The 17,052-nt window shown below is 45.3% G+C and overlaps 1 protein-coding gene across 1 annotated transcript in view; it reads right to left on the bottom strand.

Moving 5' to 3' along the window:
* Positions 1-17,052, bottom strand: part of CDCP1 (CUB domain containing protein 1) — a 59,671-nt gene that overhangs the window by 8,888 nt on the left and 33,731 nt on the right. The window contains exons 3-5 of the mRNA XM_003894558.5: positions 16,474-16,836; positions 14,901-15,269; positions 1,424-1,645 (exon numbers count right to left, since the gene is read on the bottom strand). Coding sequence (XP_003894607.2) covers positions 1,424-1,645; positions 14,901-15,269; positions 16,474-16,836 — 954 coding nt within the window. The remainder of the gene's footprint in view (positions 1-1,423; positions 1,646-14,900; positions 15,270-16,473; positions 16,837-17,052) is intronic.

Raw genomic sequence — 17,052 nt, 5'->3', positions numbered from 1 at the left:
TCCTTTTTTGCTTAAGTTCTTTCTTCTGTGTACTTGTGTCTCAGATGCTAAGTGTCACGGGGCGGGGCACAGGTTTCACTCCACCCAGACATGTTGCCCAGGAGGCAGTTCTGGGCAGTGGTTGGAGCTGTGAGTGGTGTTGGGGAGATGTCAGTTCGTCTTCTGACTCTGCCACTTCCTAACAGGGTGTTCTCGGGCAGGTTACTTCGCCTCTTGTGGCCTTAGTTCCTGCATTTGTAGAGATGCTAAGAGCACACATCAGAAGTCACGGTAGCCCAGCAGGGAGGTGGCTGTTGGTTTACTGGCCTTCAGTCATCAAACATTTTTTGTTTTTTTGAGATGGAGTCTCGCTCTGTTGCCCGGGCTGGAGTGAAGTTGTGCAATCTTGGCTCACTGCAACCTCCATCTCCCAGGTTCAAGCGACTCTCCTGCCTCAGCCTCCCGAGTAGCTGGGATTACAGGCACCCGCCACCATGCCCGGCTAATTTTTTGTATTTTTAGTAGAGATGGGGTTTCGCCATGTTGGGCAGGCTGGTCCGGAACTCCTGACCTCAGGTTATCTGCCTGCCTCGGCCTCCCAAAGTGCTGGGATTACAGGCGTGAGCCACTGAGCCTGGCCGATCAAACATTTTTTAAGTGACTAGTGCATGTCTAGCACCGGGAGGGGCTACCTGAATGAAAAACAGAACGAGCCAAAGTTCTTGACCTCAGGAATCGCAGTCTTGTGTGAGAGAAGACAAGAGGGCAGTGAGTATGGAAGTGGGGGTGTGGGGTGTAGGGGGATGGGGATGGGAGAGGCTGGGGAAATCTGAGCAAAAGAGGAGAGGATCTCACAAGAGGAAGATTGGAAGGCTGGGCAGAGAGACATAAGCCTGAAAATGGGGCAGTGTGACACACTTCTGAGGGCTGCAGGCTCCACCTGAGGCTAGTCCCAAAGGCATGTGTTGACACTCACTCTGCTTGCCTGTTGGTCACTCTTGCTCACCTGCACTGTGGGTGGGTTGTTTTTTTTTTTTTTTTTTTTTTTTTTTTGAGTCTTACTCTGTTGCCCATGCTACAGTGCAGTGGTGCAATCTCGGCTCACTGCAACCTCTGCCTCCCAGGTTCAGGCGATTCTCCTGCTTCAGCCTCCTGAGCAGCTGAGATTACAGGCGCCTGCCACTACGTCCAGCTAATTTTTGTATTTTTAGTAGAGAAGGGGTTTCACCATGTTGGCCAGCTGGTCTTGAACTCCTGACCTCAAGTCATCCACCAGCCTCAGCCTCCCAAAGTGCTGGGATTACAGGCGTGAGCCATCGTGCCCGGCCAGATGGGCCTTTTTGATCATATGATTTACAATGTACCGAGGGAACCCCACTAAGGCAAGGCAGGGAGAGAAGAGCTGTCCACAGCCCAGGACAAATGCACTAATTCAGGGGCGTACTTATGTTTTTTTCCACATTCATCCACAGACGTGTCAGATTATCACAAAGGAAGGAGATTTTGTGTTTGGAGCCAGATGTCAGGGTGAGGTTGGTGCTGCAGGTCCGAGATTCTAGACACACGAAACAGCCCGGGACAAACTTGCGGCTCTGTTTGACGGGCCGTGGCTCGATGGTAAGTGACGTGGCTCGCTCATTACTCAAGTCAACCACGTAGATTTTATCTGAAACCACAAACAGAAAACAGGTATGAAGCATGGATCAGCAGCAACCACGGGAAACGGCTAAAATTGGTAGAAAACCTCTCCTGAGGAAGAAAATGGCATATCAGATCATGGATGGATAATGCTGGAAAAACATATTATTAAAGCAACATTACAATAACTACAAAATAAAATTAAAAAGAAAAATAACAGACTTCACTGCAATAAAAACAAAGAGAAAATCATCATAAATGTGGAATAAAGACAAACTATAAAAGTGAAAAAAAGATTAAAATATCTGATGATAGGTGCTACTACTAAATAAAAAGGACAAGGGACACAACGGGAGAAAGTGTTTGCAATATAGAAGGATCGAGCAGCTCTCGGAAAAGGAGACATAAATGACCAAATATTTAAAATATAGAAAGTTCTTAATGTCACTTGCAATCAGAAAATGCAAGTTAAAACGAAGTGTTACTGTATCCCACTCCTCAGATCTGGGGGAAAGGTAGCTGTCTGGCAATACTGAAAGCCGGGGAGGCTACAGGAAACAGGCCCTTTTGTACCCGGCCGGTGGGAGCCTGGAACAGCCTGTTACAGAAACACGGGAATTAGTAAAAGAATGAACTCTTGCCCTTTCTGGGAACCAAACAGTGTGACATGGCCATGTGTGCCCACGTTTAACTGCAGCACTGTGATTGTGGAAAACTAGAGACCACCTTATACTGGAATAGATAAACTATGGGGACATTCACAAATGGAATATTACACAGCTGTTAAGAAGAATGAGGGAGGCAGGGCACAATGGTTCACAGTTGTAATCCTAGTACTTTGGGAGGTTGAGGCGGGCGGATCACCTGAGGTCAGGAGTTCAAGATCAGCCTGGGTAACATGTTGAAAACCCACCTCTACTAAAAATACAAAAATTAGCCAGGTGTGGTGGCACACGCCTGTAATCCCAGCTACCTGGGAGGCTGAGACAGGAGAATCGCTTGAACCCAGGAGGCGGAGGTTGCCGTGAGCCAGGATTGCGCCACTGCACTCCAGCCTGGTGACAGAGTAAGACTCCGTCTCAAAAAAAAAAAAAAAAAGAGGGAGATTTGAAAACCTAAACATAATATTGAGCAGAACAGCAAGTTGTAGATAATATGTAGAGTATGATACAATGCAGATGGTAAAATCTCTCTGTGAAACAAAAATAGCTATTTATGTGTATTATTATGATGGAATTGCTCCTTTTGAACTGGCTGCAGGGAAGCTCGGGGTCAAATTAGAAGCACAATTAGGAAAATGTTTTATGGCTGTCATATCTGTTAATTACCTGCTGTAGTTCTTACTATTTCCCATGTAAATTTTGACATCATATCCAATAGTGCTTTAATTAGAGAGATGCCATGTCTAGAGCTGAAGTATATATTCTAATGCTGCTAACTTAAAATATAATTCGATTTAGAAAATAGTCAGCTTTTCAATCACCTAGCCCCATATCCAGCTCATTTCTACTGTCTTTCAAAACTCACCTTCATTGTTACCTCCAGGACACCTCCCCACCCCAAAGCTGTGTTAGGAGCCCCTCTGCTTCTGCAGTCCCAGCTTACCTTTACCAAGGCCCAGCCACACAAGGCAGCAGTCTCCCCACCCGCTCTTCCCTCATTTCCATCTTACCAAAGGCACGCATGCACATACTTTAAAGCAGAGATTCTCAGCCTTTATTATTATTATTATTATTATTCTGGGGGACAAAGTCCCACCCTGTCACCCAAGCTGGAGTGCGGTGGCTTGATCATGGCTCACTGAGGCCTCAACCTCCCAGGTTCAAGCCATTCTCCTGATTTAGCCTCCTGAGTATCTGCGAAACAAAACAGCTATTTATATGTACAGACTTATGTATGCAGATGAAGAGGAAAAAGATCTGGAGAGAAATATGACAAATCCGTGACTGTGGTTACCCCAGGGGAGGAGCCTGGGATAACCACAATAAAACACGCTCTGTTCCATTGCTGCCTATGGATCTTTCAGTTTCAGGCTTCCTACTCAGGAAGATGTGGATTTCCCCTCCTTACCCCACACCCCCTCCACACCCCACACCCCCACAACCCAGCACAGACTAGCGAACACTCACACCACACAATTCCCATTCCCATTTCCCCATCCTCCTGATAGCGTCATATTTTCAGCTAGATCTTCATTCTGTGTTTGTGTAATCGTGACTATGTAATAATATTAACAGTGTTTAGGTAGTCAGACTATATTGCATACTATAATTATTTTTCCTTTCTGCATACAATTTTGTGTTCCCTGGGTGAATTATTGTCATTTTAATCATTTCCTTAGTTTCTATGTACTTATCAGTAACTTGATACCCAAACTCTCTCCCACTTGAATACATCGCCTTTCAATAAATTTGAAAACATTAGGTACTTCCTCAACTTCTGAAGAACTCTCTCCAGAGTCTTTTCAATGCTCTAATCTAAAGGGGCTGCTCTCGACGCCTGGTGCCCAGATGTGGTCCTGGATCTCTTTCACTGTCATCGTGGGATGTCCTTTGCTTCTCCCTTGGACTAGATCCTGGGCTTCCTGGATCCATCTTTTCTTTCTTTTTTTTAAAAAATGTTTACTTTCTTTTTAGGTGGATTACAGCCTTCAGGTGCTTCTTGAGAAAGTATATATGGGGGTCAATTTTTTTAGATCTTGTAGGTCTAAAAATGTCTTTATTCCACCTTCACACTTAATTGTTTGGCTTGGTATAAAATTCTAGGTTGGAAATAATATTCCTTCAGAACTTGAAGATCTTGCTCCATTGTTTTGTAATACTCAGTGTTGCTGATAAACTTTATTGCCATGTGGTTTCTTCTTCTTCTGTATAAAACTTTTTTACCTCTTCTCTAGAAGCTTGTGGGGTCTCTGTGTCCCTGATGTTCGGAAATTTTACAAAACTGTGCCTTGGTGTGGGTCTGCTTATATCCATTGCGTTTGGTGGTCCCTTCCAGTTGGCAACTGATATCCATCAGTCCTGGCAAATGTTCCTGAAATACTTTGTGATGATTCCCTTCCTTCTATTTTTTCTGTCTAAAACTCCAACTATTTGGATATTGGGCCTCCTTGATTGGTCCTTGAGTTTTATATTTTCTCTTCCTTTCTATCTTGTTGGCTTTTTCTTCACTCTACTTTCTAGGAGATATCCTCATCTTTATCTTTCAGCCCTTTTGACTCTTTCATTTCCGCTAACATATTTTTAATCTCCAAGAGTTCTTTTGAACTCTTGGAGATTAAAAAGGAGCTTTCTCCTGCAAGCCCTTTTTAAAAATTACAACCTGTTCCTTTTACATAAATGCAGCATCTCTTCTTATTGAGAGTCTTGATAGCTGATTTTGTTTTAGTTTTTTCTCCCTTAGTCTCTGTTTCCTGCAAGTGGCTTTTCTTCTATTCATTTGTTTTAGTCTTTGTATTTTTCATTAGCCTTCATCAGATGTCTGGGGATCTATACACTGCTCTTACTTAAAGTGAGGCACTAATGCTATTTGGAATAGCTCTGCTTGTTGACTGGGCTTCTCAATAGAGTGATATGGCCAGATTGCTTCCTGGGGAGCCCAGAACATCAATATCTTTGGGTCTCTTCTCTTAGGTTGGTCGGATGCCCTCAGAGAAGAAGTCATTCTCTACCAAAGGGAAGAAACACACCCATGGGTACCAGGGGTGAAGGATGAAGCCCCATGCTCAGTACTTCAATTTTACTCAATTCCCCGTGATCAGCTTAGTACCTCCACCTTCAGTGTGACTGGGATCTTTGGTTCAGGGACTCTCATCTCAGAAAAAGAAACTTCTCTCTTCTGTCAGCTAAAGGAAGAACAGTTGTTTGGCTGCTTGTTGTCAAGGAGACCCTCTGGGGCTCCAGTGGCTCTTCCCACCTTAGCCCCACATTTGCCCCCAGTTCTGGAGGAGACTTGCTGCCAATTCTTGAGGCTTTGCAGGATAAAGCAGATTTCTTCTTGGTTTTTCCCACTGTTGCCCTTTCACGTCTGCTGGATCAGTTATCACCTTTCTACTTTACGAAATGTTATATTATTTCCTTTCCATTTCTCTTTTTCCTTGAATTTTATGCTTTTAAAAATATAAAAAAAACTGTACCTTAAAAATGTTTTAAAATGCTTTAAAAATGTTCTAAGAAAACCCATTATTGTAGGGTGTATGAAGGGGGTAAAGCCGTCTTTAACGGGAAGTCATGATTTTCCTTTTACTTGTTCATCTTTCCCACCAGAATGTGAACTACATGGCTCCACATAACTGGTATATGGTAGAGGATCAATTACAATGTTAGGCTGTTCATCCTCATGATATGCTTGAGAGGGAGTGTGTAAATCAGCTGAGACTAAATTATGCTGCAACAACAAATGATCCCCAAATCTGAATGGTTAGAATAACAACGGTTTATTTCTTGTTCACTTTACATATTCATTGTGAGTTGGTTGCAGCTCTGGCTTATGTCTTCTGAATTCCAGATCCAAGTTGAAGAAGCCTCTATTTGTGACACAGCAGTCTTGTGACAGAGTTTGAAAACGTGAACCACATGATGAGTGCTGAGGCTTCTCTCAGAAGTGGCAGGCTCACCTCTGTTCACATCTCATTGGCCAAAGCAAACTCACCTGGCCAAGGCTGTGGTCAATGCAGTATCAAGTCTAATCCTCCCTCAGGAGGGGTAGTGAATATTTTAGAACAAAAATGCAATCTAGCATAGTAGGCATTATCACTACCATTTCGCAGACAGAGAAACTAAGGCTAGGAAGTGGTAAGACTGGCATTGAAGTTGACATCTTCCTGATTACAAAGCCTGTGCTCTTTCTACGATGCTCACTGCTTCCTGAGACCCAACTGCCTCTCCTCTAGCCTGGTGGCTGCACTGAGGAGACAAGAAATTGTGTGGGCCCTGGGACTGGCTTCATGCAGCTCACTTATAGATGACACACTCATGGAAAAACTCTGCCAACTGCCATCCAGTTTCAAGACGATAGTGAAGCTGTTCCTTGATGTGCTGTAGAAGTGTATTAAATGTGGTCATGTGCCGGGTGCAGTGGTTCATGCCTGTAATCCCAGCACTTTGGGAGGCCGAAGTGGGCAGAACCTGAGGTCAGGAGTTCGAGATCAGCCTGCCCAACACGGAGAAACCCCGTCTCTACCAAAAATACAAAATCAGCCGGGCGTGGTGGCACATGCCTGTAATCCCAGCTACTCAGGAGGCTGAGGCAGGAGAATCACTTGAACCCGGGAGGCGGAGGTTGCAGTGAGCCGAGATCGCGCCATTGTACTCCAGCCTGGGTGACAGAGCAAGACTCCATCTCAAAAAAAAAGAAAAAAAAAATGTGGTGATGCTTGCTTTTGTTCAACAACCATTCATCAAATATGTACAGAGGGCCTGTTTCTACTTTCAACACTATGCTCCAGTGTAGGTACACACAATAAATAGACTTTTCCTTAGAGAAGGTTGCAATTTAAATGTGCATTAGGTAATACTGTTTTTATTATCTTCTTTTTTTTTTTTTTTTTGGGGATAGAGTCTTGCTCTGTCACCCAGGCTGGGGTGCAGTGGCGCGATATCGGCTTACTGCAACCTCTGCCTCCCAGGTTCAAGTGACCCCCCGCCTCAGCCTCCCGAGTAGCTGTGATTATAGGCACTCGCCATCATGCCTGGCTAAGTTTTGTACTTTTGTAGAGACAGGGTTTCACCATGTTGGCCAGGTTGGCTTTGAACTCCTGACTTCAGGTGATCCGCCGCCTCGGCCTCCCAAAGTGCTGGGATTACAGGCATGAGCCACCATGTCTGGCACATCTTCATTTTATAAAATACAAATTTAAAGCTTAGAAAGGTTAAGTAATTTGCCCAACTTACACAGCTAGCTAGTGGGTAGTACCCAACATCCAAACATACCATCTAAACCTTTCCTTTTAATATCTTCCCTTGATTTAAAAAAAAAAAATTATTTGCTGGGCATGGTGGCTCATAACTGTAATCTTAGCACTTTGGGAGGCTGAGGTAGGCAGATCACTTGAGGTTAGGAATTCGAGACCAACCTGGCCAGTATGGTGAAACCCTGTCTCTACTTAAAAAAAAAAATAAATTATTATTATTTTGAGACATTTTCACTGTCAACTCTGTCACCCAGGCTGGAGTTCATGGCTCACTGCAGCCTCCGCCTCCTGGGCTCGAGTGATTCTCTCACTTCAGTCTCCCAAGTAGCTGGGACCACTCCCCAGTAGCGCACACCACCCCACCCAGCTATTTTTTGTAGAGACAGGGTTTTGCCATGTTGCCCAGGCTTGTTTCAAACTCCTTTGGGCTCAACCAAATGTGCCTGCCTCGGCCTCCCAAAGTGTTGGGATTACAGGCGTGAGCCACCACACCTGGAATTTTTTTTTTTTTTTTTAACAAATAAATTACACATAATAAAATACACGGATCTTAAGTGTTCAGTGTGATGAATTTGTACAATTTTGTAATATCCATTGTATCGATCACCCAAAGAAAGATCTAGAACATTCTTATCATCTGAGAGTTTCCTTTGTGCTCTTTTCTAGTCAGTTTCCCCCAACTTCCCATCCCCTAAAAGGCAAGCATTTTCTCATTTCTATCACTGCAGATTCTGGCTGCCCTGGAACTTCACAGAAATGGAATTGTACAGTACATACTCTTTTGTCTATGGCTTTTTTTCTCTCTGCAGAATGATGTTTTTAGGGTTCATCCATGTTGTTCTGGATATTGGTCATCCTTTCCCTTGTTATTCCTGAGCAGTACTCCATGAATGAGCATATCACATTTGTTTATCCATTCTTCTACTGGTGATTTAGATTGTTTTCAGTTTTTGACTTTTATGGATAAGACTGCTATGAATATCCTTTTACAAGTGTTTCAGTAGACACATAGTTTCCTTTCTCTTGAGTAAATACCTAGGTGGGTCATAGGTAGGCACTATGCTTTGAATATGGCTTTTCCCCACCCAAATTCATACTGAGGTGTGGTCGGTCCCCAATGGGGCAATGTTGGGAGGTGGTGCCTTTAAGAGGTGATTAGGTTGTTAAAATAGATTAATCTCTTTCTCACAAGACTAGGTTAGTTCCATGGGAGTAGATTAGTTTTCACAAGAGTGGGCTGCTATAAAGCTAGGCTGCCTCTCATGTTTTCCTCTTTTTCACACGTGCCCGCTTCCCTTGCCACTCCTCTGCTACATTATGGCACAGCAAGAGGCTCTCATCAGAAGCTGAGCAGATGCTGGTGCCATGCTTCTTGGACTTTCCAGTCACCAGAATCGTGAGCCGAATAAACCTCTTTTCTTTATAAATTACCTAGTCTCGGGTATTCTGTTATGGCAACACTAAATGGACTATGAGAGTAGGTATATTTAACTTCATAAGAATCTGCCAGCCAATTCTCCCAGGTGGTCACACCATTTGACACTCCCACGAGCACTCCATAAGAGCTCTGTTGCCCTCCATTCTCACCATCATTTGATGTTCTCAACCTTTCTTGTTTTAGCTATTCCAGTGGGTGTGAAATGCTATTGTGGTTTTACAGTTTATGTTTCTTTTGAAAATTTTTGTATAATAATCAGGTGGACTGTGGTGAGACACCTCATGTCCCAGCTAAAACAGAAGTGCAGTTTATTGATTCTGGGGGCAAGACAGACCTCCTGTTATGAGGAGGCTCTCCGTAATAATCACACTTCACTCCACTTTCTACTTTGCATTTGCACCTCATTCATTAGTCATTTTACACATGTTCTTTCCACACTTCTTTTGGTTGGAGCTCAAAATAACCTGAGGAACCTGAGGGGTAGACGCAGTTAATTTCCCTGCTGCCTACAGAATGTTTTCATATGTGGCTTCAGCAGGCAAAACAGGGTGGAAATATGCAGCCCTCGCCTCTCATAGATGGGTGTTTTAAATGTAAAATTACCTATTAGCATTCATAAACCTATGGAAAGACAAGACAGATCTTTACTCAGTGTGCTCTGTGTGCTTTGACAAGTTGCCTTATCTTACCCTCACAACATGGGGGGAAGGAGGAATGACTATTGTTATTTTACAGCTGAGAAGGTTGCAAATTAACCGCTCAATGTTCCCTAATAAAGGGGCAGATCTGTGATCTGGACACAGTTTCCTGCCTTGAAAGAATCCCATAGTTTTTCTACAACATTGCAGATGCCTTCATATAAAAAACATTTGAGGCTGGGCATGATGGCTCACACCTGTAATCCTGGCACTTTGGGAGGCTGAGGCGGGCAGATCACCTGAGGTCAGGAGTTTGAGACTAGCCTGACCAACATGGAGAAACCCCATCTCTACTGAAAATACAAAATTGGCTGGGCGTGGTGGTGCATGCCTGTAATCCCAGCTACTCGGGAGGCTGAGGCAGGAGAATCGCTTGAACCCAGGAGGCACAGGTTGTGGTGAGCTGAGATCGTGCCATTGCACTCCAGCCTGGGCAATAGGAGCAAAACTCCATCTCAAAAAACAAACAAATAAACAAACAAAAACATTTGAGCCTGACATTTAACGCCCAACCCCCACCAAAAGAAAACCCTTCACTATTTAATAGTTATGGACACTGTTTTAAAAGCCACACTGGGGACCTTTGAAGGGATTAGGTTACTGACTGATGTTTCATAAAGGCCCCTAACCATTTTTGTGGTATCTATAGATAGACTTTTTTTTTTTAATGGACTCCATGGGAATAAGTCAAAGGCCATAATACCTGTCAGCTCTGGCAGGACAAATTCATGGAGCACAAGTTACCCAACAACAACAAAAAACAAGAAGCAAAAACAAATCCAATAATTATTTAAGGTTCCAGGTGGCTTCTGGAGGTTATAAAAGCCAAAAAAGGAGCAATGTATCTGCTTCTACAACCAGCATTTACCCAGAGTGGTTAACAAAGTATCCTGTGTAACACACTGGAAATGCACATCTGCTTTTCATATGTGACTCATGGTCACCCAGAAACACACCGGTTTTGAAGATAATTGTTTGTTTGGTATATTCAGGAAAGCAAACAGAGTTTCCAAAAGCTAGAAGAGGATGCATAAAACAGTAGGCTAGTAGGCTAGAAGGCTCTCCCTAAACAGCATAATATAGATGGGTAGAATACTGTGTCATAACTCATATAATCATTATCAGCAGGGCCCCTTGAACCTTTAGAAATTACACAAAGAGAGAAACAGGCTGCCTGGTGAAAGTGGTAATAACATCAGGCATGACATGGTAATATTGTGCTATCAAAAAAGAAAGGAAAGGGTGCATTGTGGAACACTTAAAAACAAGATTTGTTTGGTGAACGTGAACTGAGCTCTCAGACATCCCTGGTTTGCACATTGTGGGGAGCTGAAGCCATCACTGCTTACAGATGTGGTCACAGATGGCCACATCAGTTATTCCTCAGTTCCTGGGTAATCGTACATGACTCAACTTAAAACACAAGATGTCTGTGGTCAAGCCATGGAAAAATATTCCCTACAGGAGTTCTCTGGGTCTAGTTTGAACCTACCTGATGTTTCTCAGCTACGTAGAGAGAGGACGGATAGTAGATATTTTTATTTTGTTTTTTGGACAATTAGGGTCAAGGTAACATCTGTCTGTTTTTTTTGTAGCCTGGGCCCACTGTGCTCAGGTCCTGCTGTGGATAATGAGGGGTTTGGGCTGGCTGTTGCCTCTTACAGCTTTCTCCACCCCTGCTGAGGCTCGGGGTTTCTATGATTGCTCTTTGGCTTGAGAAGGTCTTGAAGCTCTGCCTTTGTTATTATTTCTGATGCTCTTCTCCTTGTCTGCAACCCCCCAAGCAGCTGCTCCCACGGGTACCCCACTTCACTGTATCTGCCTTGCCCCTTCAGATGGGCTGTGGATTCTTATGGCACATCTGGCTCTTAAGCCACTTTGGACAAGATGCTGACTCCTGAGATTGGTGCAACACGGATTTATGCAGGGCCTGGAATGTACCAGAAGCTGTGGTGGGAATAGAAAGAGCAATAAGATAAGATTCTTGACTGGAGGAGTTTGGTGAGATGTAGACATGGGGACAGATAAACCCATGTTGTGTGAAGAATGCAAACCACCCATGTGTGTACTCCTGGGGTAGTGGCTTTGGTCTGGGTAGTTGTTCCCCTGCTTCTGGGGACAAAGGAAGGTCAAGTTAGGGCAAAGCCTGGGTAGGACTCAGAGAGGTGCAGCAGTGAAGGAGTCGAGGGGGAGACTAGCCCCAAGAGGTTTCCTCTAGCTCTCACAGGAGAAGCAAGGGCAGACGCTCTGACCCAAAACTCAGTCCCCTCTCCCAGCTTCTTTCTCAGTTCCAAGGCTAAGAAAGCAGGAGCAGCACATAGAGCTCTTCTAGCAGTCATGAGTGGCATACACCATCAGCATAGATGGGGCCTCCTGCGCAGCCTGAGAAGGGCCAGACTCCGCCCAGAGTCTCCCCTTGGTATTCCTACCAGCCTGCGGTCCTTCCAACTTCACCATACACCACTGGAACTCCCTCCATGAGTGATTTGCTGCATCCTACCAGTCATCTCTGGGCCACAGCCTAATCTCTTTGTTTGGACAAGTGTTGTATCTTTCTTTTCTTCTCTCTCTTCCTCTCTTTCTCTCTCTCTCTCTTTCTTTCTTTCTTTTTTTTTTTTTTAAGACAGAGTCTTGCTCTATTGCCCAGGTTGGAGTGCGGTGGCCCAATCTCAGCTCACCACAACCTCCGCCTCCCGCGTTCAAGCGATTCTCCTGACTCAGCCTCCTGAGTAGCTGGGACTACAGACATCTGCCACCACGCCCGGCTAATTTTTTGTATTTTTAGTAGAGACGGGGTTTCACCATATTGGCCAGGCTGGTCTCAAACTCCTGACCTTATGAGCTGCCCACCTTGGCCTCCGAAAGTGCTGGGATTACAGTCGTGAGCCACCGCGCCCGGCCCGTGTTGTGTCTTTTCTAACCCTGCATGCCTGCCTTGACTTAGAACCCTGCAGGAAACATTTAAAGAGCGCTCACTACCTGCCAGGCACTGTACTACCTCACACTGTCCTCACAACACCCCGATGAGGACAGTCTTACCACTTCCACTTTACAGATGAGCAACTGGGTCACAAAGAGGTGAAGTGACTTGCTCATGGTCAAAGTAAGTGGGGGAACCAGATTCAAATCCACGCAGGCCAACTCCAGGTCATTGCCCTTAACCATGGGGCTATGCTGCCTGCAGTACAAGCTGCCCACAACAAACTTAGCGAATGAGAGAGAATAAAGAATGGGAGCTGGGAGTGGTGGCTCACACCTGTAATCCCAGCACTTTGGGAGGCCAAGGCAGGCAGATCACTTGAGGCCAGGAGTTCAAGACCAGCCTAGCCAACATGGTGAAACCCCATCTCTACTAAAAATACAAAAAATTAGTTGGGTGTGGTGGCAGGTGCCTGTAATCCCAGCTACTCAAGAAGCTGAGACAGGAGAATCACCTGAACCCAGGAGGTGGAGGTTGCAGTCAGCTAAGAGCCAAGGTCATACCACTGCACTCCAGCCTGGGTGACAGAGCAAGACTGCCTAAAAAAAAGAGAATGGGTCAGACAAACGTAGGGGCACAGGACTGGTTTCCTTGGGCTAGCCCTTGAAATTTAGGGTCCACATGGGGGTTCAGAAGATCAAGATGAAGCTGCCCAGAGATCAGAGTTCTCAGGCAGTCCAGCCCAACCTAAGTTTATCCCCAAAGGTATTTCTGCCACCAAGTCCACTCACTCCTCTAGAAACAGTGCAAAGTTAGAGGCCTTGACACCGCTAAACACCTCTCAACGGCAGTTACTGCCCTTTAATCTCAGCGCTAAATCCATATCCTTCTTGACACTGTTTATAGCACGTTTAACAATTTGATTAGTTTTAGAAATCAACCCAGCTGATGTTACAGTTAACAGAATTAATCTGAGCTTCTAAGCAGCATTCCACCATGACCATGGCTGGTCTGGGACTCCTGACCTCAAGTGATTTGCCTGCCTTGGTCTCTTGCCAAAGTTCTGGGATTACAGGTGTGAGCCACCGTGCCTGGCCCCATGTATACATATCTATACATACATATACATACATACATATGGACGTTTCCAGGGCAGCACCAGTTGGGCAGTCCCTCTAGTGGATCCCACACTGCCATTTTTCTGATGCTTATCAGCCCTACAAAAATCAGCAGCATGCCACTCCACACTCCCACTTAATTTTTCTGGCTGGCTCTGCCTACTTCCTAGAAGTAAATAATAGTAAAAGCAACAATGAGAATCAGTGCTCTGGACAGCGCCCATCCTCAGCACACATCAGACATGTCCTGGTTCAAGACCACTTGCCACAACTCACTCCTTCACATCATACATGAGCCCCAGGAAGAGCCACTCTGAGTTCATTTTGTATCTTTTATCTCAAAATCTGTACTACACCCCTCAGGGCCAAGACTGGGGTGAGGCAAGCCAGGCACCTAGGAAGCAAAGTTTAAGGAGGTGCTCACTCTCAGGGGCTGACCTTGCAGTTACATAACCCCGGGAGTGGGTACCTCCTTAAATATTGCACCCTGGGCACTTTGCCTCACCCTAGTCCTGGCCTTAACTCCGCTCCTCTATGTTCATGGCATCTCAGCAACGTTTGTGGAATGATGTCCAACCTAATTCTCATCACCTTAACTGGGCTTCAGTATGGGCCAGAGCACAGGCTCAGGGCTCAGAGCTTGCTCTGCTCTTGACAAGCTGTGTGATGTCAGGCCAGTTCCATAACCTCTCTGAACTTTCTGGTTTCTCATTAGTAAATGAAGATAATTCCCACCTCCCCTACAGAGTTGCAATAAAGATTAGCTGAGATTGTGTAAGTGGCATGCTTAACCCAAGATGACATGCAGAGTATGTGTCCATAGTAGGGGCGCTGAGCCATAAAACTGTAAGTTCCCATCATCATTGCTGATGGTGCGGGTACATCCTTATTCACATTGCGGGGTCAAGACATAAGATCTAGAACATGACCTTTCAATGCCTTGGTTAAAAACAATTTAGCATCTTGAATGCAAGACTGCTTTTTATTGTGCTGAAATGGAACTACATACCAGGTGTTCACCAACGAGCCTGTCTTACTGCCTAGCAACCCACTTCCTGAAACTCTTCCCGGGTCCAGAGTCTAAGTGTTTCAGAAGCCACAGGCGAGAAACAGGAAGGGAGCCTCACCCCAGGCGGACTACCCAGTAAACAACAAAGGTGCTGGAGGAGGAAGAAAAAGGAAAGTAGGGCTCACTCACTGCTTTCATTTTGTGGATGTTGGACCAAAACTTGGAACTGCAGCCGGAGGATCCCTGGGTTTTGGGCATCTTGGTCACAGCCTTGCAGGGAGAGGTTGAAGTTCCCCGCCATGTTCCCAGGCTGCTTGTCCTCCAGCTTGAACACCTCGGGGTTGGTGGTGGAGCCTGGGATGTAGTACTCAACCCGCTCCTCCTTCCTCTCGCAGTTGGAAAGATTGAAGTTGAGGAAGGAGACGCTGGCCCGCAGGTGTGCAGGAATGACAAACTGCCACGTCATGAGCTCATCCTCAGGGAAGCCTTCTGGGTAGTTGGCAGACATCAGGGTTGCTGAGCCTTCACCCTCAAACACAGACTCGATGATGCACAGACCTATTGGGAGTGGAACCCAAACCAGAAAGAATAGGGGGCAATTAGACCCTGTCCTGGTTGTCTGCAGCCGAGGGGTGGGGATACAGGAAAAATGACTGCAGTTCTCAGATCCTGAGCAGAGGGTCTGGATATGGTATATTTGGACTCAAGGCAGAGATTGGGAATGCAGACACATCGTGGTGTGCGAGTAAATATTTAATAAGCGGTCCAGTGGTAAAGGGGAAAGCCCTGACTTATAGCATCTGCCCACTTCCATAATGGATGTAAATACTCCCACCATGGCTGATTTCAAACTACCAACACCAGGTGACTGAATGTGGAGTTGGGTAGTAGCACACCTTTATGTTATTCCCTCTATATAGATACGATGATACAAATAACCCTGACAGCACAGGCAACATTAAAATAATTAGGAAGTGATGAGTTTTGAGTATTTATCTTTGTTTTTAAAATAATTTATTTAATCATAAGTTAATTTAATTCTATTTTTTATAACGGATCTGTTTCACATCAGCTCACAAAATGCCTGAACACTTAATAGTCAGCTCTCTGCCAGGCACAGTGGCTCATGCCTGTAATCCTAGTACTGTGGGAGGCCAAGGCAGGAGGATCACCTGAGGTCAGGTCAGGAGTTCAAGACCAGCCTGGCCAACATGGTGAAATCCTGTCTCTAATAAAAATACAAAAATTAGCTGGGCGTGGTGGCGCATGCCTGTAGGAGAGCTGCTTGAACCTGGAGGTAGAGACTGCAGTGAGCCAAGACAGTGCCACTACACTCCAGCCTGAGCAACAGAGCGAGACTCTGTCTCAAAATAAACAAAAACAAAAAACAGCTTTGATGAGCCAGTGTGAGTGAGCTCTGCACATCACTGATACGTTTACAGAAAATGTGAAAGAGATGGAAGACAAAGAAGTTAGAAATGAAGCAATCAAGGTGGGTCTGTGAACCAATCCTTCATCATTTTTTTGAAAACAAGTATCACATGCAAAAAGGATAAAGAGAATCACCCTGTTTGTTTAACAGAGAAGAGGGGGTTCACACTAGGAATGAGTGACCCATGTCATTTATAGAAGAGCAGGATCTTCCTTTATGGTATTTAGATCGAGTCTTAGAGATTTGCTGACATTTGGCCATTTCTGACCTAGAACAATGATGATTTTGTGTGTTTTAATCTAATCAGATAGTGGGGAGGGGCTTGCTCACGTTTTATAGATGAGCGGTTTGCAATGCTGAAGCCGGAGACATTTCTGGGGTGGAACCATGGTAGGTGTAAGGCCATTTTCACTCCTTCTTGCATCTTGATCCGGGACACAGTGCCATTGCTGCAGAAGGTTCCGATCCTGACCACAGTGGCATCGATTCGGCCACTGATGGAGTAAGTGACTCCGTCTGGGCAGCTCTCACCCGGACCAATCTGCCTCAGGCGAGGGATGGAAAACTGCAGCTCTAAACCGATGCTCTTATGGGCTTTGACGTCCCAGATGAAAGTTCTGTTGAGGGTAGGCAACAACGATGTTGAGGGCTGAAGCTGAACCTCCCCAAAAGGACATGGGCCCGACATACAGTCTGAAAAACAGTCACAAAAGCAATTTTGATCACAGATGCTCCAAGGCCCCACACCACTCCTCCTCCACCACTCAGCCCCCTGTAGTAGACTCTCTGGGGCTCTGCTCAGGTGGCCTTTACCAGGCAGGGGCACCCAGGCTCCAGGTTCCGTGAGTCTTAGTGGCCAATGGCTCACAGATGTACCCTCCTTCAGGGAAGTGCCTCAGCTGGGGGGAG

This window comes from Papio anubis, chromosome 2 (assembly GCF_008728515.1).
Source record: "Papio anubis isolate 15944 chromosome 2, Panubis1.0, whole genome shotgun sequence".
NCBI classification, from domain to species: domain Eukaryota; kingdom Metazoa; phylum Chordata; class Mammalia; order Primates; family Cercopithecidae; genus Papio; species Papio anubis.
Note: the sequence above shows the minus strand (reverse complement) of the source record. Positions and strands in the feature narration are given on the sequence as shown.